The sequence below is a fragment of the Trachypithecus francoisi genome, unplaced genomic scaffold (assembly GCF_009764315.1).
Source record: "Trachypithecus francoisi isolate TF-2019V2 unplaced genomic scaffold, Tfra_2.0 Lachesis_group17, whole genome shotgun sequence".
NCBI lineage: Eukaryota > Metazoa > Chordata > Mammalia > Primates > Cercopithecidae > Trachypithecus > Trachypithecus francoisi.
This window is the reverse complement of record NW_022681462.1, coordinates 44,491,590-44,514,964: the sequence shown is the minus strand read 5'-3', so window position 1 is coordinate 44,514,964 and position 23,375 is coordinate 44,491,590. Positions and strand designations below refer to the sequence as shown.

At 46.8% G+C, this 23,375-nt stretch overlaps 1 protein-coding gene across 4 annotated transcripts in view; it reads right to left on the bottom strand.

Annotated features, from left to right (window-relative positions):
- Positions 1–2,137: 2,137 nt before the first annotated feature.
- EDAR (ectodysplasin A receptor) overlaps positions 2,138–23,375 on the bottom strand; it is a 93,990-nt gene continuing 72,752 nt past the window's right edge. For 2 of the 4 annotated variants that reach the window (XM_033175508.1, XM_033175506.1), the window contains exons 6-12: positions 19,168–19,254; positions 17,396–17,521; positions 17,225–17,299; positions 16,910–16,982; positions 14,043–14,202; positions 12,507–12,567; positions 2,138–2,806 (exon numbers count right to left, since the gene is read on the bottom strand). In XM_033175508.1, coding sequence (XP_033031399.1) covers positions 2,484–2,806; positions 12,507–12,567; positions 14,043–14,202; positions 16,910–16,982; positions 17,225–17,299; positions 17,396–17,521; positions 19,168–19,254 — 905 coding nt within the window. In that variant the 3' untranslated portion in view covers positions 2,138–2,483. Of the gene's footprint in view, positions 2,807–12,506; positions 12,568–14,042; positions 14,203–16,909; positions 16,983–17,224; positions 17,522–19,167; positions 19,255–23,375 lie in introns of all 4 variants that reach the window. The other 2 variants (XM_033175507.1, XM_033175504.1) reach the window with 1 other exon arrangement.

The window sequence follows — 23,375 nt, the reverse complement described above, 5'->3', positions numbered from 1 at the left end:
CAGAGTAAATCCCATGTTTCCAAATAAGTAAATGACAAGAGAATGTGTAACTATATAAGGAATAGCTCCCTAAAAATGGCAGGTGGAGAGCCAGCGGAACAGGAGCTGACACTGGCTAGCCTTACAGTCCCAGAATTCCAATAGCGTGAAATGAGGCCTAAGCACCAGGAGCAGAGAACAGCCATCCCACTCCTTCACTGAAAACATCCTGAGGAGGGCACAAGCTGTTATCCTGGAACAGCACACTCATCACAAGTGACATTTGCAGTCTAATTAAAGGGAGACTCATCATCATTATCATAATGCAGGGGGAAGGGGGCACCACAGGATTTCAAAGAGGAATTAAAAGGATAATTAAGCTCTGCCGTGGAGTATTTAGCTTGCAAGATAAACCAAATAGGTTCTGAAAAACAGCAGCAAACAGACACAGTAAATGATATTAAATATTCAGGACCTCATTATGATCCTCTCACAGTATGTACTACATTCGTTGGTGGGAAATTGCTTGTTGGTGTGAAAGATATGACTGATTTTCCCCCCAAAGCATTTTTTCAGTCATGCAACTTGTAATTTTTACAACCTCACTTTGTAAGTCAGAGACTTTGTTTTAATTTAGTAATAAACACAGTCAGACCTGCCATCAGGGAGCTCAGCAGTGAACTCTAAATTAACCCCTGGTGTGATCACTAGCCTGCCTCCTGAGCCCTTGGCAGTTACAGGGATAGTACGAGAATCTGCCAAGAACAATGCCAGATTATTACCTTTCTGCCTATAAATGTTATGTCAAACCATTGCAGTTACTGTGAAAATGCCAGTTCTGAGTTCTTCTGTTTCAATTCCCATTTAAATGGACAAACCACACTGTATTCACTTCCATAGAGCACCTCAAAGGCCTGGCGTTTCCTACAGCTCCACTTTCTTTTTGCTCACCTGAACCCTACCTGCCCCAATTATAGAATCACTCGCTAACATCTCATTTGCACAAGAGAAACTGAGGTTGAGAGAGGAAAAGACAAGAGCCAAGGTGGCACGAGAAGCCAGCTCCCTGGACTCCAAGCCCAGACCCTCATTTGCCCTGCAGGACTCCACTTTCCCGACTGGCTCAGAAGGCTGAGTCTGAAACTCTCAGGCCGTGAGGCTAATCTACGAGTCTCAGATGAGCTCTTGAAATCTAGAATTATGCGTGGCTGAGCTCTTAGGAAGTCATCATTTCTCTAATTACAGTTGGCTACTCATATACGTTTGAAGTGAAAACACAGCCTGACACGTTATAATTTAAATTGCTGTGTCCTTGAGCATTGCTGCCCCTAAAAGGTCAAATCTGCCTAAGGCTGAGAGTGGAAGGCCATTCACATGTAACGCAAACCACAGGGTACCCAGGCCAAAGATTCATGCAGTAAATGGAATTGGCTACTGCACACATCCAATTGCTTGGACAAACACATGCCTTGCATATTGGTTTTGTATAGAGTGAGCTCTTTCATTATTGACTGGAAGGCCTGTAAGAATATGGATGACCTCAAGGATAGGTAAAGTTATCCTAATGAAACCACATAGGGTATTAACAGATTTGTACTAAACCTGAAATAATACCTGGAGCAGGGTGTTTGCATTTTGTAGCCATTTTACCAAAATGTTTGAGCTGCTTCTTCACTAGGATGCCATCCTTCATCGTCCCAGTAGGGAGTCATCTCCCGCGTAGAACTTCTATTACATTCTCTCAGTGCCCCTTCATTCAGCTTGTTTGATGTCTTCCAGTGAAGTGGTTTGTAAACATACGTTCCTTCTGTCTTCTACTGGAGTGCAAACTCCTTAAAGACAGGGAACAGATTCTTCACTTCTGTCAGTCCCACGGGGTTTGGTTCATTTGAGTCCTCAACATTGTCTCATTGTTCAGTGACTTAATGGTGGGCTGGTAGGCTGGCTGTATGAGTGAGTGGATTTTTTTTTTTTTTTTTTTTTTGAGACACAGTCTCGCACCCAGGCTGGAGTGCAGTGGCCGGATCTCAGCTCACTGCAAGCTCCGCCTCCTGGGTTTACGCCATTCTCCTGCCTCAGCCTCCCAAGTAGCTGGGACTACAGGCGCCCGCCAAATCGCCCGGCTAGTTTTTTGTATTTTTTAGTAGAGACGGGGTTTCACCGTGTTAGCCAGGATGGTCTCGATCTCCTGACCTCGTGATCCACCCGTCTCAGCCTCCCAAAGTGCTGGGATTACAGGCTTGAGCCACCGCGCCCGGCGTGAGTGGATCTTTACTCTGCCTGGTGAGGTACAGGCGAGCATCTGAAAGTAGCCCAGCTCTAGTCCTTTATCTTTGGTTAAATTGGAAGACAGGCCTTATTTCATCTGGCTCCTTAAACATCCTAAGGTACATGGTGACATCACAAAAGCCTTGATTCTTGGCAGTCTTTTGGCACCACTCACAGCTCCAGAGCCCTCATTGATCCTTGGCTTGTCCTGGGAGGACAACCCACAGGCATGCTTTTCAGGATGCAGCATGTGGCTGGGAAGCAGGTGGCACAACCCCCGCCCACTCCAGTATGTCTGCACACAAGGACTCCACAGCATCCAGCCGCTCAATCTGCACCAGTTTTGTGAGCAGCTCAGGGATGCTGTAGCCTGCTGTGCTGATGCGGTCAAAGAGCTGCATGCCGTCTGTCATGCCCCCAATCTCATCCCTCTTCAGGCCGAAGCTCTCAGCGAGGTGGCGCCACGTTTTCACAACAGCCTTCTCAGAGTTGTACGTGGAGCTGAGCATTCGGCTAGTTTTCTCGAGGCAATCAAATGGCAGCTCCGTGGGGCTAAGACCTGCAAACACCAATGGCCACAGTTAGATGCTGCAAGTCGCAGTCAATAGAAGGTCAACATCATGAAAAATTATTTAAATGAAATAAAAATTATTGAAAAAAACATTAAAAAATCGTAAAACAAAGCATACAGAAAGCCACCTAAAACAAATGCATAATTTAAGGCAAACGACACCTAGAACGCTGCCAGCCACAAGAGAGGGCTGTGCATGTACCCTAACCCCGGTAATAGCCCCTTCCCCACTAGGAAAATGACTGCTCTATTGACCATGATAATAATTCCCTGATGACCATTTTTAGCAATTCTCAAAGACTTCAAGACAAGTTATCCTTAGTTGGGTAACCCTGTCTCCCATGGGGCTGGGCTGAGGAGGGGCTCAAAGAGACAGTATCATGTCTCTTTAGGGAACAGTAGTCAACTTTGTAATGGGTGCTCTCAATGATAGCCCCAGATTGGGGTTATCTGAACCAAGTCACTGCCAACTCAGTGGTCTGATGGTTTTGGGGGTTCACTGTACATTAGACTCACCTAGGAGCATTTAAAAACTTGATATTGCTGCTTCTGGAAGATGAGGAGATATAATTTTCCCTAATCCTCCCACTAAGTGCAGATAAAAGCCCTGAACATTCTGTATAAAACAAATACAAGAAGTCTCTGAAAAGTGGAGAAAAGAAGACAGACCAACTAGGGACCTCGATACCTCAGGATGGTGGTGGTGCTGAGTTCCCTGGGTTTTCTTTTGCCTCATAAATTCCAGATATGGGGCAGAAAAGTCCAAAAATCCAGACATAATAGCAACCACAGACAAAAACAGCCCCAACAAAAGTCTTCTCTTTCTAGTCAGAGCACTAGGAAAAGAGCAGCCTAGCAAGCATACAACATTGAGACAATAATTGCTCTATTCCAGCCAAACACCACAGAAAAACTGTGTCCCCACCCCATCCAGGGTAGCAAAGACTGAGAGGGGAGCCTCAACTTCCACCCTCACCAAGCTGTAACACTGTGCCAGGTGGTGTCAGGAAAGGCCATGTAAGGAGATGGGGCTTTCTCATCAACCAGCTGGTAACAACTCCCCTGCCCCTGTGGTGACCATGTCAGGAGCCATACTCCCAAACCCCAAGTAGCAGTAAAAAGGAGTCCCCTTGGGTGTTAGTGAAGGTTGAGTGGGGAATTTGGATGTCTACCTTCACCTAACAGTAGCAAGACAGCACCCTCATTCTCCTGCCACAGGGCTGTCTATCAAAAGGAGCCAGCTAAAATAGAAGGCTTAAATAAGACCCAGAGTTTCATATCAGGACATAAAACTACACAGGTTTCAAAGTGAATTCATTCATCATACCAAGAACCAGGAAGATGTCAAATGAGTAAAAAAGAAAAACAATAGATGCTAACACTGAGATGACAGATGTTAGATAATCTGAAAAAAGTTTTAAAGAAGCCATAATAAAAGTGCTTCAACAAGCAATTATGAACATGCTTAAAACAAATGCAATAATAGAAAAACAGAAATAGAAAATAGAAAAAAATAGAAATCCTCAGCAAAAATATACAAAATGTACAAAAGAAATGAAAATATTAGAACTTAAAAAATACAATAACCACAATAAAGACTCAGTGGATGTGCTCAGTGGCAGAATAAAGACAGAGAAAAGAATCAGTGAGATGGATAATGGAAGCTAGCAGTGGAAATTACTCAATCAGAGAAAATAAACTGAAAAACACAGAGCCTTAGGGAACTGTGGGGTTATAACAAAAGAGCTAACATTTGTGTCATGAAGTTTCAGAAGGAGAGGAGAAGAGAGTGGGACTAAAGTACTCAAATAAATGATGGCTTAAAACTCCCCAAATTTGTAAAGAGATACAAGTCTACAGATTCAAGAAGCTAAGCAAATCCCAAACAGGATAAACCCAAATATATTCATGTCAAGATACATCATAAATGAACTTCTGAAAACTAAAGATAAAGTCTTAGAAACAGCCAAAGAAGGCCGGGCGCGGTGGCTCAAGCCTGTAATCCCAGCACTTTGGGAGGCCGAGACAGGTGGATCACGAGGTCAGGAGATCGAGACCATCCTGGCTAACACGCTGAAACCCCGTCTCTACTAAAAAATACAAAAAACTAGCTGGGCGATTTGGCGGGCGCCTGTAGTCCCAGCTACTCGGGAGGCTGAGGCAGGAGAATGGCGTAAACCCGGGAGGCGGAGCTTGCAGTGAGCTGAGATCCGGCCACTGCACTCCAGCGCAGGCGACAGAGCGAGACTCTGTCTCAAAAAAAAAAAAAAAAAAAAAAAAGAAACAGCCAAAGAAAAACAACGCCTGACCTAGAGAGAGAAAACAATTAGAATGACAGTAAATTTATAATCAGAAACCTGGAGACCAGAGAGAAGTAGCACAGTATTTCCAAGTACTGAAGGAAGAGAACTTTCAACCCAGAGTTGCATACCAGGTTGCAGTGAGCTGAGTGAAAATATCCTTCAGGATGACATGAGAATATCAAGACATTCCAAGCCAAAGAAAAATTAAGAATTTTTCACCAGCAGACCACCCTAAAAGAAGCAAAAGGAAATTGTATAAACAGAAAGGAAATAATAAAAGAATGAAACTTGAGACATCAGAAAAGACAGAAAAGAACATAGTGAGCAAAAATTCGGGGAAATAAAATAGACTTTCCTTCTCTTTTTAAGTTTTCTGAATTATGTTAGGCAGTTGAAGCAATTTATGTTGTTCTAAATATATGTAGAGGAAATATTTACAACTACTATAAACAGGGAAGGTAAAGGGACAAAGAGAAAGGTAAAGTTTTTATACTTCGTTCAAACTGGCAAAATAATAACACCAGGAAGGCCAGACACAGTGACTCACACCTGTAAACCAAGGACTTTGGGAGGCTGAGGTCGGCAGTTCACCTGAGGTCAGGAGTTTGAGACCAGCCCGGCCAACATGGTGAAACCCTGTCTCTACTAAAAATACAACCGGTTGGTGTGGTGGTGCACAGCTGTAATCCTAGCTACTCGGAAGGCTGAGGCAGGAGAATCGCTTGAACCTGGGAGGCAGAGGTTGCAGTGAGCCAAGATCACGCCACTGCTCTCCAACCTGGGCAACAGAACAAGACTCCATCTCAAAAATAAAAATAAAAATAAATACTAATAACACCAGTAGACTGATAAGTTATATGTGTAAATGTAGTCTCTAGACAAACTACTAAAATAACTATGGAAAAAGATAAAATCAAAACATATCACTCAAAAAACACCAAAGTTGAATTCTGAAATATGTTCAAGTGACCCACAGAAAAGCAGGAATATAAAAACACAGAAATGAAAAACAGAGACAACAAACAGTAAACAAAATATAAAATAGCAGACTTAATTAAGCCCTAACGTAATAATGACTACATTTAATGTAAATGGTTTAAATACCAACTAAAGGCTGGGTGTGGTGGCTTATGCCTGTAATACCAGCACTTTGGGAGGCCAAGGCAGGTGGATCAGCTGAGGTCAGGAGTTTGAGACCTGCCTGGCCAACATGGTGAAACCCTGTTTCTACTAAATATACAAAATTAGCCAGTGTGGTGGTGGATGCCTGTGATCCCAGCTACTTGAGAGGCTGAGGCAGGAGAATTGCTTGAACCTGGGAAGCAGAGGTTGCAGTGAGCCAAGATCACACCATTGCACTCCAGCCTGGGCAACAGGAGCAGAAACTCCATAAAAAACAAACAAACAAACAAAAACCTAAAAGGCAGAACTTGATAGAGTAGATTTTAAAATATACCCAGCTATATGCTGCCTACAAGAAACTCACTTCAATATAATGAGAGAGGCTGGTTGGAAGTAAAAGGATGGAAAAATACATACCATGCAGACTTCAATAAAAGAAAGGCAGAATGGCTATAACATCAGTTAAAGTAGACTTCAGAGGAAAAAAATTACCAGAAAGTGACATTTAATAATGATAAAAGGGTCAATCCAAGAAAACATAGCAATCCTAAATGAAGATGCACCAAACAACAGAGCTCCAAAATATGTGAAACAAAAACTGTTAGACCTGAAAGAAGAGATAAGCCCACAATTATAGTTCAAAACTTTAACATTCCTCCCTCAGTAAATGATAGAACAATTAGAAAAAAATCAGCAAGAGTATAGAACTTACCAACATCATCAACCAACAAGATCTAATCAGCATTTATAGAACACTCCATTCAACAACAGCAGAATACACATTCTTTATAATTATGGGCCTTACACCTCAACAAATTAAAATAATTGAAATTATACAAAGTATATTCCCCTACCACAATATAATTAGAATATAAATCAATAACAGAAAAATCTTTACACATTTGGAAACTAGACAACAGTCTTCTAAATAATCCACAGGTCAAAGAGGAAGTCTCAAAGAAAATTTAGAAATGAATGAAAATAAAAATACCAGATGTCAGTATTTGTGAGACACAGCTAAAGTAGTACTGAGAGGGAAATTTATAGCAGAAATACAAAGGAGGAAAACTCTTAAATTAATAATCTAAGCTCCCATCTCAAGCACTTAGAAAAAGATTAACAAAATAAACCAAATGTACATAGAAGGAAATAAGTAATTTAGAAATAAGAACAGTAATCAATGAAATTGAAAACAGTAAAGTAAAAGAGAGCAATATGAAAAGAAACAGTTATTTGAAAAGATCAATATAACTGACAAGGAAAAAAATAGATAAGACACAAATTACCAATATCAAGAAAGAAGCAGGAGATATCACTACAGACACCATAGATATCAAACAGATAATAAGGGAAAACTATGCAATTTTAACTCTACACATATAAATTTGACAACTTAGGTGAAAATAAACAATTTCTCAAAAAACATAAACTATCACAACTTACCCAATGTAAAACAGATCATTTGAACAGACTTATAACTATTAAGGAAGCTGAATTTGTAACTGTAAAAATCTCCAGCCAAACGTGGTGGCTCACGCCTGTAATCCCAGCACTTTGGGAGGCCGAGGTGGTTATGTTGCTTGAGGTCAGGAGTTCAAGACCACTCTGGCCAAGATGGTGAAACCCTGTTTCTACTAAAATACAAAAATTAGGGCCAGGCATGGTGGCTCACGCCTGTAATCCCAGAATTTTGGGAGACCAAAGCAGGTGGACCACGTGGTCAGGAATTCAAGACCAGCCTGACCAACATGGTGAGACCCCATCTCTACTAAAAATACAGAAATTAGCTGGGCATGGTAGCACGCACATGTAATCCTAGCTACTCAGGAGGCTGAGGCAGGAGAATCACTTGAACCTGGGAGGTGGAGGTTGCCAGCCTGGGACAGAGTGAGACTCCATCTCAAAAAAAAAAAAAAATTAGCTGGGCTTCGGTGGCACAAGCCTATAATCCCAGCTACTTGGGAGGCTGAGGCAGGAGAATCGCTTGAACTTGGGAGGCAGAGGTTGCAGTGAGCCAGGATCGTGCCACTGCACTCCAACCTGGGTGACAGAGCAAGACTCCATCTCAAAAAACAAACAAACAAAAACTCCCCAAAAGAAATATCTAGGTCCACATGATTTCACTGAAGAATTCTACAAAATTTTAAGAAATAATTAATAGCAATTCTACACTATATTTTCTAGACATAGAAAAGGAAGAAACACTTCCTAACTTACTCTGTGAGGGTAGTATAAACTGGATACAAAAACCAGACAAAGACAAAGAACAAACCACAAACCACAGACCAATATCTCTCATGAATAGAAATGCAAAATCCTTAACAAAATATTAGCAAATAGAATGCAACCATATAAAAAAGAATTGTACCACATCAGGTATGGCTTATTCCAGGGAGGCAAGGTTGGTTCAATATTTAAAAATTAACTGTAATCCACTCAAAAAATTAATGTCAACAATTTATAAAAAGCCTAGAGCTAATATTATACTTAATGGTGAAAAATGGAATGCTTTTAAGATCAGAAATAAGGCAAGAATTTCTGCTTATGCTTCATCACTTACATTCACTGTAGTGCTGGAAGGTGTAGCCAGTGCAATAAAATGAGAAAAGGAAGGAGAAGGTATACACATTGGAAAGGAAGAAATAAAACGGTCCCATTTGCAGATGTGATTATCTATGTAGAAAATCCCAAGGAATCTACAAGAAGACTCTCAGATCTTATAAGTGAATTCAGCAAGGTCACAGGATACATAATAAACATACAAAAATCAATTGTATTTCTATATAGCTAACAATGAATGTATGGCTACTGAATTTAAATAGTCATTTACAGTTGCTCAAAAAATAAATGATATACTTATGATGTAAATCTAGCAAAATATGCATAGAACTTGTTTTTTGGAAACTACACAATGTAGATAAAAAAATTAAAGTTGTGCTAAATAAATGAAGAGCTATACCATGTCCATGGCTCAGAAGACTCAACATAGGCCGGGCGCGGTGGCTCAAGCCTGTAATCCCAGCACTTTGGGAGGCCGAGACGGGTGGATCGCGAGGTCAGGAGATCGAGACCATCCTGGCTAACACGGCGAAACCCCGTCTCTACTAAAAAATAGAAAAAACTAGCCGGGCGAGTTGGCGGGCGCCTGTAGTCCCAGCTACTCGGGAGGCTGAGGCAGGAGAATGGCGTAAACCCGGGAGGCGGAGCTTGCAGTGAGCTGAGATCCGGCCACTGCACTCCAGCCTGGGCGACTGCGAGACTCCGTCTCAAAAAAAAGACTCAACATAATCAAGATGTCAAATCTTCCCAATTGATATACAGTTTTGTTGCAACTCATTAAAATCCCAGCAAGGCATTTTGTACATATAGGGAAGACTATTCTAAAACTTATATAGAAAGACAAAGGAACTAGAATAGCTAAAAGATTTTTGAAAAAAGAAAGTGGGAGCAGTCTATTTGATTTCAAGACTTATATAAGTTATTATACAACTTATACAAGAATCAAGACTGTGTGGTATTATAAGAGGGACAGACATGTAGATCAATGCAACAGAACAGCGACCCCAGAAAATAGACCTATACGAATATGCCAAACTGATTTTTGATAAAGTTTGAAAAGCAATTCAATGGAGGAAAGATACTTTTTCAAAAAAAACAGTGCTGGAGCAATTGGATATCCATAGACAAAAAAATGAACTTTGACCCAAGTTTCATATCTTCTATAAAAATCAACTCAAACTTAACTGCAAAATGTGAACTATGTGAACTTAAATGCAAAACATAAAAACTATATGGACTTAAATGTAAAACATTAAGCTATAAAACTTCTAGAAAAAATTGTGGGAGCAAATCTCTGGGATCTAGGACTAGGCAAGAGAGATCTTAGATATGACACAAAAAGCACCATCCATAAAAGGAAAACTTTATAATTAGTTTCATAAATTTGACTCATAAAAATTTAAAGCATCATTCTGTGAAAGCCCCTGTTAAGAGACTGAAAAGATAAGTTAAACTAGCTATAGAATGCAGAAAACATTTACAAAACCACATATGCATCATAGGACTAGTGTCTAGAATATATTGTTAAAAACCCTCAAAACTCAACAGCAAAAAATCATATAATACCATTGAAAAATGGGCAAAAGACATGAAGAAACATTCATTTTACTGAAGAGGACATACAGATGAAAGATAAACACAAGAAAGGATATTCAAACAATAGGAACATGCGAATTAAGACCACACTAAGAGATCATAACACACTTCTCAGAATAGCTAAAATAAAACATAGTAACACCACCAAATACTGGCAAGGATATGGAGAAACTAGACCATTCACACACTGCTCGTAGGAACGTAAAAGGGTACAACAACTTTGGAAAACAGTTTGGCAGGTTTTTTAAAAAAACAACCATGCAACTATCATACAAGCCAACAAAAGTACTCGTACATACGTGTACAAAAGTACACGAAAACCTATACACAAATATTTATAGCACCTTTGTTCATAATAGCCCTTAAGTGGAAATAACCCTGATGTCCTTCAGCAAGTGAATGGTTAAACCAGCTCTGGTCTATTTATGCCACAGACTACTACTCAGCAAGAGAGAGGAACGGACTATTGATACATGCAACAACCTGGCCGGACCTCCAGTGAATTATGCTGAGTGCAAAAAGCCATTCACCAACGGTTACATACTATGTGATTCCACTTTTATAACACTCTTGAAATGACAAAACTGTAGGAATGGAGAACAGATTACTGGTTTCCAGGGGCCTAGGTGAGGGTGGGATGGGTGGGAATTGGCTGTGGCTGTAAAAGGGCAACAGGAGGAGTTTTTTGTATGGGAGCTGAGTCTAGCTTCACCGTGTCGATATCAGTGTCCTGGTTGTGACTTCTGTGTATGGTTTTGCAAGATGTTATCATTAGGAGAAACTGGGTAAAGGGCTTGCAGGATCTCTCTGTATTCTCTCTTACTACTACATGGTAAGAAGTATCTCAAAATAAAAAGTTTAATTAAAAACAAGACAAAACAAAAAACAGAGACACAGATGCCTGGGATTCACCCCTGACTAATTACATCAGGGTGTTGGGGCAGATTGGGTGGGCTGGATGGGCAGAGATGGTGTTAAGACCTGCAGGTGACTCTAATATTCATCAGGGCTGGGCACAGAGCACAAGTTCTCAGCCCTGGCTGAGGTTTGAAAACCCCTGTCCCGGGGTGTGAACTAAATATTTTTTGGAGCAGAGAAGAGCTTGCTGGTGGATGGAAGGTGAGTCCTAGGCCATCCTCCCTTGGGCAGCTGACAGCCCCAGGCCATGCCAGGTGAGATCAGGCAGGCTGACCTGGGGCATGTGTTTACGGAGAGATGCCATGTTGCAGCAGCAGCCAAGAATTCTTGGCCCTGGAGCTCACCCACAGTATAGTTATTTCTGGCCAACAAAGCACTGAACCAGAAAGCCTGCCAGGGAACAGGGGGCTGCACTTGGCCTACGGTGGAGTGTGGGGGTGGGAGGAGCGGTATTGGGGGCATTGGCGAGCTGCCCGACGTGCACCAGGCTCCACTCCTGCTGCCCGGCCAGATCAAGGAGTCCAAGGAGGGAGGCCAGCAAGGCCAGCAGCAGGAAAACTCCTGACCTCAGCCACGAGGGGTTTATCTTTGGGGTTAATAAGAAGGTAATTTAGAAAGAGGATTTTGCAGGAACTGGAAGCTGAGGATTATGATTTCAGATTGCAGCACTGACGGTCCTATCCTGTTGCCTCTTACCTGCCCACACCCAAGCCCAGGTTATGGGGAGACAGCCTGACTTGGCTCAGAAGGCTGCTGGGAGGGGAGGCTGGAGGCTCCCAGGGCCATCGGACATCAGGGACGCTTGACGGCAGGGAGAGGGTGGCTAAGTCTAGGATAAGTGACTAAGTGACTGATTATGTTTCCCAGATGACGATGCCAGTGTAGAGACAGGCACTGGGGACACGGGAGTTCCAAGGCTCCATGGCTGCTGCTCCCCGACCCTGCATGTCCCTGTAGTGGGTGCCTGCACCGGGCTGTCTCCCACCATGAGGGGAAGGCCCATGGAAGCACTGGGAGATGCCTTCTAATATCTGGGAGCCAGATTCTGTTTCTCCACACCTGAAGTCGGTTCCAGCGGCCATTCTGACCAGAGTGCGGCAACTGGATGGGCGGCTTCCCTGAGTTCCCCTCACAGGAGCCTCAGGGCTCCGGGCACAACCCTTATGTCTGCACCACCTCTCTCAGCTTACCTTCCATGACTCCACACACGTTGGCATACACATCCAAGATCTTTTTCCTCCGGCTTTGAATCTGTAAAAAAGGAGTCAGGAGAATTTTCACCTCCAGAAAGGGGCAACAGTAGTGAGGAGGCAAATCCTCCATGTCAGCAGGGGCAGGCAGCAGCTACGCCTGACACCAGAGACGCTGCACACAGGCCCCGAGTCAGCACCCCAGCCCCGACACACAGGGAGGAGGGTCTTCTTCAGGTTTTCCCACTCAGTCATCTTTGGGGTCCACCGTGGGTGCTTCTCAGGCTCAGCTGGGTGGTCAGACTCGTAAGATACTTGGGGATACCCCTGGCATCAGTCTGTTTGAAAAGATGACCATGGGGACCCCCACTTGCCCTCAGGACATCTGTGCTGCAGCAGAGCTGTGCGGGGCTCCCATTCTGGATCACGTGGCTGGTGCCAGGAGACCAGGCCCACGGTGCACAGGTACTCAGTGGCCCTGGCTGAAGAGTCCTGGGGCCATGGCTACCTATTTCTTTTGTAACAACCCACAGGCTTCCAGGATCTCTGCAAGTGGCAGCCCCATTACCGAGGTCACTGAACTCGGAGCAGGCAGAGCATGGCATCCTATCAGGACCAGGCTGGAGCCAGGATCCCAACTGGGCATTTTTGCCATCAGTGATGTTGCCTAGCAACACAGCTGTCCTGCGGCTGGGGTCTGCAGCCAGGGCACAGACTAGAGGGACGACCACAGGCCAGGTCCACAGGGAGCCCAAGAGGGCTCTGGTCATCTCTGCCCTCACCCGTGCCCTGCTCCTGGCCACAGTACATTACAGGGTGGTAGGTGATAAAACCCTGGGGACAGTTTCTACATGTGAGCCTGTTTTTATATTTTTAAAAATGCATACGAGAAAGGCGTGTGTGTGTGTGTGTAGAAAATTGTCTGGCTGGATAAAATCCAATATATTTACAAGGATCTTTTTCTGCCCTCTGGCATTCCAAGTGATTTTACCTTTTTTCTTTTTGCTTATTCTTTTTCATGTTTGTGTATGAAGCTATATAATAAAAACAAAGTGGCTGTGCATGGTGGCTCACATCTGTAATCCTAGCGCTTTGGGAGGCTGAGGCAGGTGGATTGCCTGAACTCAGGAGTTTGAGATCAGCCTGGGCAACACAGTGAAACCTCATCTCTACTAAAATACAAAAAAATTAGCTAGGCGTGGCAGCATGCACCTGTAGTCCTAGCTACTTGGGAGGCTGAGACAGAAGAATTGCTTGAACCCAGGAGGCGGAGGTTGCAGTGAGCCGAGATCGCACCACCGCTCTCCAGGCTGGGTGACAGACAGGCTGGGTCCCATCTCAAAAAAAAAAAGAAAGTCTTTTTCCCCCCTTTTGACTATCTTGCTGTGAACCTGTCACTGTCCAAGTCTCCTTGCTTGGACTTTTGGGAGAAACACCCCGTCTTGCAGGAGAGCTGATTCAGTAAGAAAGTTCTAGTCTTGCGGCTGTGAGGGGGCCACATCTCACAGCTCATCATGGCATCTGCAGGAGCCTCACCCCGGCTGACTTGTTGCTGGTGGCAGACTTCTCCCTGGCCAGGTGAACCAGCGACAGCAGGCACAGCTCCGGGGAGCCCTGCTTGTCAGGGGCGGGCTCCTCGTCACTGTCCACACTCCGGCTCAGCAGCTGCTCATTCTCAGATGAGGCATCGTTCTCGCTGCAAAAACAAGAACAATGGTCATTAGCAGCGCCTGGGGGGACTGCAGCCCTGACAAGTTCTCCTGTGGTGAACTTGTCCATTGCTCAGCTGTGGACAGTGGGGGGCAATGACTTGTTTTTCAACTGGGCACCTTGTGGGCACAGGACCAGGGGACGTGAGATGAGACAGATACATCGGTGGCTTCCTGCTTCCTTCCAAACAAGTCCATGGTGGGTGACCTGCAGGCGTCTAAGGGGCTGGGGCTGCCACTGAGGGTGGGAGGCATCCATGGGCCTCTCCTTCTCTGCTATGTGACACGCAGTGGCTGCTCCATAAAGGTTCATTGAATATGTCCTAGATCCCTGTATTTAATCCCAGTAAGCACCAAGTTCAACTGGTGTCTTCATGTTAAGCAAATAGATTGATGTGGCTGGCACTGAATCCATGCTGGCTCTCTGGAGTCATTGAAAAGGGAGCTGAATGGAGCCTTGTGCCTGGAAAGCCCCTTCTTGACTAGGGGGGTGACCTGGCTGACCTGTGTGCATTGCAGAGGGTGGCACAGCAAGCCCCAGCGGGTGAGGTGGGTGGGCGGTCGGATGCACGAAGCCCAGGTTCATGCCACCTTGTGGTTCACAGCCCACAAAGAACCCAGGGTCTGCCCTTGGCACATGTGGGTTGGAGCTTAAACTCTCTTAAAACCATTCCAAGTATATGAAAAACAATATTCTTTTTTAGAGGCATCCTGCTTGCTTCCTGTGGTTTGGCTGAAGACCTTTATTTCTTAAAAAAAAGGGTTGTATTTGTTAGTAACTAGGTTACAGCAGTGAAGCCCACAGGCAAACACAACCCTAGAGACAGGGTAATACAAAGAAAATGAGAACCATCATGAAGCCCCAGTGGGATCCACTTCCTCATCAGGCTTCAGGGCCTCACAAGCAGGTGGTAGGGCCCATCCCTGTCCCCACTTGAGAGCAGGTGAGATGGAGCAGGTGAGGTGGCACCCCAGGTCCTGTCTCCAAGACCCAGGGACAAACAGCAGAGACAAAAGCTCAGTGCCTTGCTGTCTTTTAATGTACAATTGCCAGGGTTCAATTTGTATTTAATATTTGTGTATGAAAGAAGTATATATTTTTTCCTAGTAGGGCCTCTGAATTTTCCCTGTCTTCAACTGCAACTCAAGTCGTGGGGCATGTCTCTGCCCTTTTAATTTCTGGAAATAAGAAAAGCCTGAAAAACAGAAGGGAGAGGCTGAGACAGAATGAGCTAAGGCTGGGCTGGAGGCTGAGGAGCGAATTCAGTCTCTAGGGAGGCCCTATTTAAGAGTTACATCCATACAGGGTGACCAGGTCCTGCCCTTGGTCCTGGGAGCAGCAGCTTGGATCTGGCACCTCCCGCCAGTCAGGCACAATGGGGCTTAGACCACAAATTCCTGCAGGGGTGGTCGTGGCTGAAAAATGATCAACTGGAATTGAGTCACTTGCAGGAAATAACCACCCCAACACATACTCCGCTTTTCTTTCCTCGTATGCAAAGACTTCGTATTTGTTTGCCTCCTGCCTGTGTGTAAGGGGTGTTAAGAGACACTGGAGTTTTCCAGGTGAGACAATGCACCTGGCAGTGCTTTATGAATGCCAAAGCTCCACACAGATGCTGGATCGATTATTATTTCTTGACAGGAATGGCTTTGCGAGGCGAACCACAGGAAGATCATGGGGTGGGGGCAGGAGAGGAGGGTTTAACCTCTGCTCTTCCTCTAACCAGTTTGGTGACCTTCTGGTGGCCTCTGTGCCCCATCTGCCAAGGGAGGCACTGTTGTGGGGGTGTCCTTCCAGCGCAGCCTGCAGTGGCCATGGGGCAGAGGCTGGCAGCGGGCTCCAGGTGCATTGCCTGGCTGGGAGCTCAGGCTGTGGGGTTGATTTTTGGAAGCTACGCAGGACCAAGTCCAAATGACCATCCCACTGGATGAAAAGAACACTGACTTCCCTCTTCCCTCGATTTTAGAGCAGAGGCTGCTTCCACACCTTCATGTGTGGTAAACACGGGAAAGGCCTCACCTGCCAAATCTCCTCCTCCAGAGGCCTCTTTACGCCACGTGGCTCCTTGGGAGCCTGGACTCAGACCCCAGCCCTGCTGCTCACTAATGTGTGACCTTGGACAAGTGACAACTTCCACACCTCAGTGTGGTATCCTATAAACAGGGATGATATGAGCACCTTGCTCCTGCGCTGTGGAGGGGAAGATGTGTTCACAGCCCCAGCCCAGCACCCGGTGGGCAGCAGGCACCAAATGCTGTTAGCCATCATCACCGCGGTTGTTACCAGCATTACGGTGGCAGCAGTACTGGCACCGCCACGAGCGGTACTGGTGTCTTGGCTGCAGCAGCAGTCATAGGGGATGCTGCATGCATCCTTGGCTTATGTTCTGTCCTCCCAGTCTGGAGAAGGGGCATGAGGAAGTCGGATGTTAAGGAGGAAGGCCCAGGGAATTTGGCAGGGTGCAGGGACAGGAGCCTTACCCGAGAGCAGCAGGCAGCTGTTCCCACAGGCTCCTCACACCGCCTGACCCCTGACAGTCAGCAGAGAGGCGGCAGGGACTGTCTGTCACTGAACATCCCCATGGTGTCCCAGGCTAGCCTGTCAGTGCACCCGGCTACACCCTGGCTCCCCTCCCTGCTCAGGATCCACAGGACCCCAGCTTCAGCCTGGCGCTGGGGGCTTCCACATACCTCTTGGTGGGCTTTGCTGGAGTTGCTGTCAGCTTCTCAAATTCATCCTTCTCAGAGAACATCACCACGTTGTCTGCAGGGAAATGGGGAGGTTGGGGAGACAGGAGTTAGAATTGGCTCATGGCTCTGCGCTCAGCTCAACCCTGTTCTTCCTGTTGGGCAGAGCTGCCCAGTGTCTGCGTGGCACCACCCCGCGGTAAGCACAGCGTGGTTCAGCATGCGAGAGCAGAAGCAGCGAGTAGGCCGCTGCCGGGGACGCCCTCCACCCAGAGACGGGCACCACGCACATGGGTGTGGAAGCCCTGGTTCACAGACCTGGGGCCTCTTTCTTCTCCTCGTCCTTGCTCACTTGGGCCTCCACACTCTTCCCCGGGTGGCTGGTGCAACAGGCTGGGGAGAGAGGAGGGAGTGAGCAGCCAGGCTCTCCGACAGGGAGAGTTGACGGAGAGTCCAGGAGGCAGGGCACCGGCGCGTGGGGGCCGTCACCTGGGGCAGAGGGCTTTGTCTTCAGGATGTAGAACATGATGATGAGGACGATGGCGATGGCCATGATGAAGATGGTGGACATTGCAATGATCAGGGCAGTGGCCAGGTGTCCTTGGCCTGAGAGTTCTGTGGGTGGAGAGAAGACATGAGTGACCCAGAGCTCAGGATTCCTGCTGCTGCTCTTCCCTCCAGGACTACGGCCCCTGGAAGCAATGTGCCTGCCCCTGGGATGCTTTCAGGGAACCCTGAAATCTGAGGTACTTGCTTAGACTGAGAACCAAGTCCTCCGCGTTGGTTTTGGCTGCCAGACCAGGACTGCAGCCTGCCCTCAGACTGGCCTCTCCAGACTTCTCTGGGGTCATCTGGTTGTTCCTGGGGAGTTTGCTCTTGCTTCTACTACTTTGGGAACCTGAGGGCAGGGTTTGGTGTGGAGAGGAAGAAAGGCCAGTGAACAAGAGTGTCTGGAAGGCAGCACAGTTCAAGTCTGGGTATTTCCAAACAAAAGTCAGGATTCCTCTCTTCTTCCGAGCTTTCATCTGAGCACCACCTAACTCCAGGATCAGCTCTGGATTCCGGGTTTGGCTCCATCCTGCACCTCATGCAATTTCAACCTAAGTGTCATTTTAAGAGCTCCAGGGCACAGGTGGTGCCTGGGCGGGGCCACCTAATCCACCTGCTCTGCTGCCTCCACCAGGCAGTCCCTCAGTCACTCTGGGGGATGTTGCTCACTTCCCAGGTTAATGTCGACCTTGGATTGCATAAAATGCCCTGAAGCTCGTTCTCATTCTCTAAAATAACCAAACAGGACTCTGATTCTCTTGAAGTAAGATCCAGATTTGCCACCACCCAAATAGACAGGAGACAAGCATCTGAAGCTCTCGGATCATCTCGGGGAAAGTAGTGCCAGAGCTGAAAACCCCGCATGTGGGCGCTGAGCCTCCCCTGTGGGTGCATCTGCAGGAAAACCAGCCTCCCAGCATCATCTGGGGAATACCTGTAATAGCATTTGCATGCCAGGTCTAGATGACATACGTGTTTTAGTATTCTCCATGTTGTGAGCTCCTCGCCCCAGGGTCTGTGCAAATGAGATTCATATATCCTCGCCCAGCAGTCCTGCCTTTTGCTCTGTGTTAGTGTGTGAGAGGCCCAGTGATGAGGCTGATGAGCTGGGTGCTCTGAGGGATCTGGAAGGTACCTCATGGCTCACTGAGACCTGGACCCGAGACATGTTTCAGTAACAGGCTGGCACTAAACCAGTGAAAGGGAAAGGCCAAGCCAGCTGGAGGCCTGACTCTGAGAGACATATTGAACTTCGGGGTCTTCCTCAATCCCTTCTTCCCTGGTTAGGGAGAATGAAATGTGCTTTCTGCAAGTGAATATTAAAGTGCCATGGTCAGCAGGTTTATATGAAAGCCAGTGATAGAACTGCTGTTGACTCCCAGCCAAACCACAGCCCAGGACGCCTAGTCTCTCCTCCTGGCCCGGCTTGCAGCTGCCTGTGCTGCCCACCTGCCGCTCTGCCCCCGCCTTCATCACCAGCACCTCCCATCAGGCCCAGGACACCCATGGAGGGATCAACTCCGCTCCTTGCAGAGATAATGACTTCCTGCACCGGGTGAGGGGGGCACCTCGTCATTCAGTTACATTAGGGAGGTGAGACCAGGTGGGGAGCGCACCATAATCATTACTCATCATCATTTCCTCTCTTATTCCGAGCTTTCATCCAAGCACCACCTAACTCCAGGTGATCGGTACCTGAGCAGCCTTCTCACCTTTGTGGGCATGCTGGAAGGGAGATAGGGTGCTGCTGCCCGAGGTGCCAGGGAAGTTGGCAGAAGCTCCTGAAGTGGCTCCCACACCTGCAAGGAAAAGAGAGTCCCTCAAATGACCCAGAGAAGCTCCACCTTCAAAAACGCTGCCACAGAGCTCGTGGGTCTGGATTCGCGATCATGAATGGGCTTGAGACAGTGATGGCTGAGGGAGCGAAATATTTGTATTTCTTAGAGTGTTTAATGAACCCTAAAGAGTCATTGTTATTGTTCTTTATTTTTTCGAGACAGAGTCTTGCTCTGTTGCCCAGGTTGGAGTGCAGTGGCACAATCTTGGCTCACTGAAAGCTCCACCTCCCGGGTTCACGCCATTCTCCTGTCTCAGCCTCCCGAGTAGCTGGGACTACAGGCGCCCGCCACCTCGCCCAGCTAATTTTTTTTGTTTTTTTAGTAGAGATGTGGTTTCACCATGTTAGCCAGGATGGTCTCGATCTCCTGACCTCGTAATCTGCCCGCCTCGGCATCCCAAAGTGTTGGGATTACAGGCGTGAGTCACTGCGCCTGGCCCGTTATTGTTTTTTAAATAAAAACATTCATGTGATAAGTCTGCTAAAACTAAACAGCATAGGTTGAGGAGTTTTGCAAGCCTCACCAACTCAATTTTCCTATGCATGGAGACAAAGTATATGAAATTCATAAAAATAAGCAACATAGAATGTGTATATGAAAGTACTATTAGGGTGATACAATACTTGACTAATTCCTTCAATTACATAGAGTAGGAATGTGTTAATACTTTTTCCAGTCATAAAAGTAATATATGCTTTAAAAAATCTAGAAAAGGGGACCGGACGCGGTTGCTCACGCCTGTAATCCCAGCACTTTGGGTTTGGATTGTTGTTCAGCATCAGTTTGAGAAAATAGCTTCTTGATTTATACATATAAATATTGTTGTGGGAAGGAGGCTGGTGATAAAAGCACATGAGATAGCTATCTCTATGTAATATGGGTACAAGTTCTTCTTGTTAGAAGAACAAGAGGCGGCGGATCACGAGGTCAGGAGATCGAGACCATCCTGGCTAATACTGTGAAACCCTGTCTCTACTAAAAATACAAAAAATTAGCCAGGTGTGGTGGCAGGCCCCTGTAGTCCCAGCTACTGGGGAGGCTGAGGCAGGAGAATGGCGTGAATCCAGGAGACGGAACTTGCAGTGAGTGGAGATCGCGTCATTGCACTCCAGCCTGGGTGACACAATGAGACTCTGTCTTAAAAAAAAAAAAAAAAGTAGAAAAGGGGCCAGGCATAGTGGCTCATGCCTGTAATCCTAGCACTTTGGGAGGCCAAGGTGGGTGGATCACTTGAGGTCAGGAGTTCGAGACTAGCCTGGCCAACATGGTGAAACCGCATCTTTACTAAATACAAAAAATTAGCTGGGTATGGTGGCGCATGCCTGTAATCCCAGTTATTTAGGAAGCTGAGGTAGGAAAATTGCTTGAACCTGGGAGGCAGAGGTTGCAGTGAGCTGAGATCACACTACTGCACTACAGCCTGGGCAACAAGAGTGAAACTCCGTCTCAAAAAAATAAAAATAAAAATAAAATAAAATAAAATAAAAATCTGGAAAAATAAGAACACGAGAAAGGAGGAAAAGAACTACCGATGGCCTCCTTGGCTAAGTTGACTTTTGCTGCATTTCTCCCTAGGATTTTTCCTCAGACATGTTTTTCCATAGCTGTGACCAGTTTCAGAGCAAGGTGTGCTCTGCCTTCCCTAAAACTCCCCTTCTACGGAAAAAGTGTCACTTAGCGGGGACAGAATGGAAGCTGATTTTGCTCTCGGTCAAATCACTAAGAAACAACCGTTCAGCCAAAACGAAGCCTTTCCACCACAGAACAGATCACGTCCTGTCCCAGACCTCCTATAAGAAGACCAAGCTTCTTTTAGGCCAGACTTCAGTTCTGCAAATCATAAAAACCAACATGTTTCAAATGCATCTCCCACTCTCTCACTTTTGTCTCTACCAGTTCTGGAGAAATCTGGGAAGTGCATTTGGTCTACAGAAAAGCACCCCCTGAGTCAAGGACAAGGCCAGCTGCTCTCCCCAAATCAAGGTACCTCCCCAGCCTGGCCCAGCCCAGAGGAATGGCCCAGCACTGCACCTGGTCCGCCCATGCAGCAAGGCTTCCAGGAGAAGCAAGCTTCCTAGTTGGGCTGTTGTTTTGTTTTGTTTTGTTTGAGACAAGGAGGATCTCACTCTGTCACCCAGTCGGGAGTACCGTGGCATGATCTTGGCTCACTGCAGCCTCTGCCTCCTGGGCTCAAGCGATCCTCCCACCTCAGCCTCCTGAGAGGCTGGGAGTACAGGTGTGTGCCGCCACACCTGACTAAGTTTTGTATTTTTAGTAGAGAAAAATACACGTTGGTCAGGCTGGTCTTGAACTCCTAACCTCAAGTGATCCACCTGCCTCAGCCTCCCAAAGTGCTAGGATTACAGGTGGGATCCTGTAATCCACACCTGGGCTGGCTGTTTTCTTTAGTAGGAAGTTCTCAGGAGAAATGCACACTCTTGTTCTGTGAGTGGGGGCAGCCCAGGAGCTAGTGACCAGCTGAGCTATCCACTCGTGTCTCCCCTAAATGGAGTGGGGCCACAGGAGAATGGGCTGGATGCTTCTCTATCCTCACACCTTATAAAGCAAATTGGCTGCTTGGCCAAGGAAACACTGGGCTTGGGAGGGACCAGGGCAGCTAAGAGTGCCTGGGACTGTCATAGGGTATGTAAGAAACGTCACCTGCCCACTGAGGGGCGAGTGATGTTTCCTTGTGTTTCTGGATGATGAATGGAAGATTTTTTCCTCCTGGGCCTCAAACTTATGACAAATCTTTGCTTTCTTAATTTAGCCTCTTACTTGGCCTCAGAACCCGTGTTCTTATTCGGGAAAGAGCTGGCCAGGCACGGTAGCTCACGCCTGTAATCCCAGCACTTTGGAAGGCCGAGGTGGGAGGATCACCTAAGAGGAGTTTGAGACCAGCCTGGCCAACATGGTAAAAACCCATCTCTACTAAAAATACAAAAATTCGGGAGGCTGAGGCAGGAGAATGGTGTAAACCCGGGAGGCGGAGCTTGCAGTGAGCTGAGATCCAGCCACTGCACTCCAGCCCGGGCGACAGAGCGAGACTCCGTCTCAAAAAAAAAAAAAAAAAAAAATTAGCTGGGCCTGGGGGCAGGCGCCTGTAATCCCATCTACTGGGGAGGCTGAGGCAAGAGAATCACTGGAACCTGAGAGGCAGAGGTTGCAGTGAGTCGAGACCACACCATTGCACTCCAGGCTGGGCAACAAGAGGGAAACTCCATCTCAAAATAAATAAATAAATAAATAAAAAACAGCTGGTGGAGAGGTGTGTGCCCCTGGCTGAAAACCACAAGCCCCTGTCAAACAACAGAGCATCCCCCTCACAGACCTTACTGAAGTTGCTCTGGAAGTCTCCAGCGTGATAAGGGGACTTCAGACTGTGTGCCCATTTCTGTTTGCTGGGAGGTAGCCTCCCACACTTCATCAGGTGAGTAAGCACAGGGGCATCATAGCATAGTTTCCAGCATGACCTAATTTCCTTTATAAGGGCAAACAGGACATTGAAAAGAAGCTGATCTATCTGTTCAGTAAGGCGCTCAAGGGAGCTTAAGACACACTGTGGGAGCAGAAGAACAGCCGTGGGCTGTGCTGTCTGTGAATGTTTGTCACCTTCGTCTCTTCTTGTCCCTTCCTGCCGGGGCTTGCAGCCTGCTTCAGGTGACAGGGTTGGGGATAGGGACACAAATATGCCCAGGCCTGTGGTCTAGAGTGGAGCGATAAACGCAGCCTAATGAGCACACAGACACTTGTGGAATGCCTCTGCAGCCCTGCAGGGCTGGTTACACAATGACGTCCCCAAACAATGCCTGCAGACATGACATCTGCCTGCACCCACAGGCACCCACCTGCCCTCGGCCGGCCGGCTGTGCCTCCATCCTGATCACCAGACGTTTCCCTCCCCAAACACCCCCAGCTGGCACCAACCAAACAGTCCCTGACTGTGCCGGGCTGCAGGTGTAGGCTGGGTGCTCCCCGGTGTGCAGGGATCCCTGAGTTGGTGAGAGAAATGCTTGCTCTGAGCACGTGTGCGCAGCCGAGGAGGTGGGGGCAAGGTGAGTGGGATGGTGGACCCTGACATT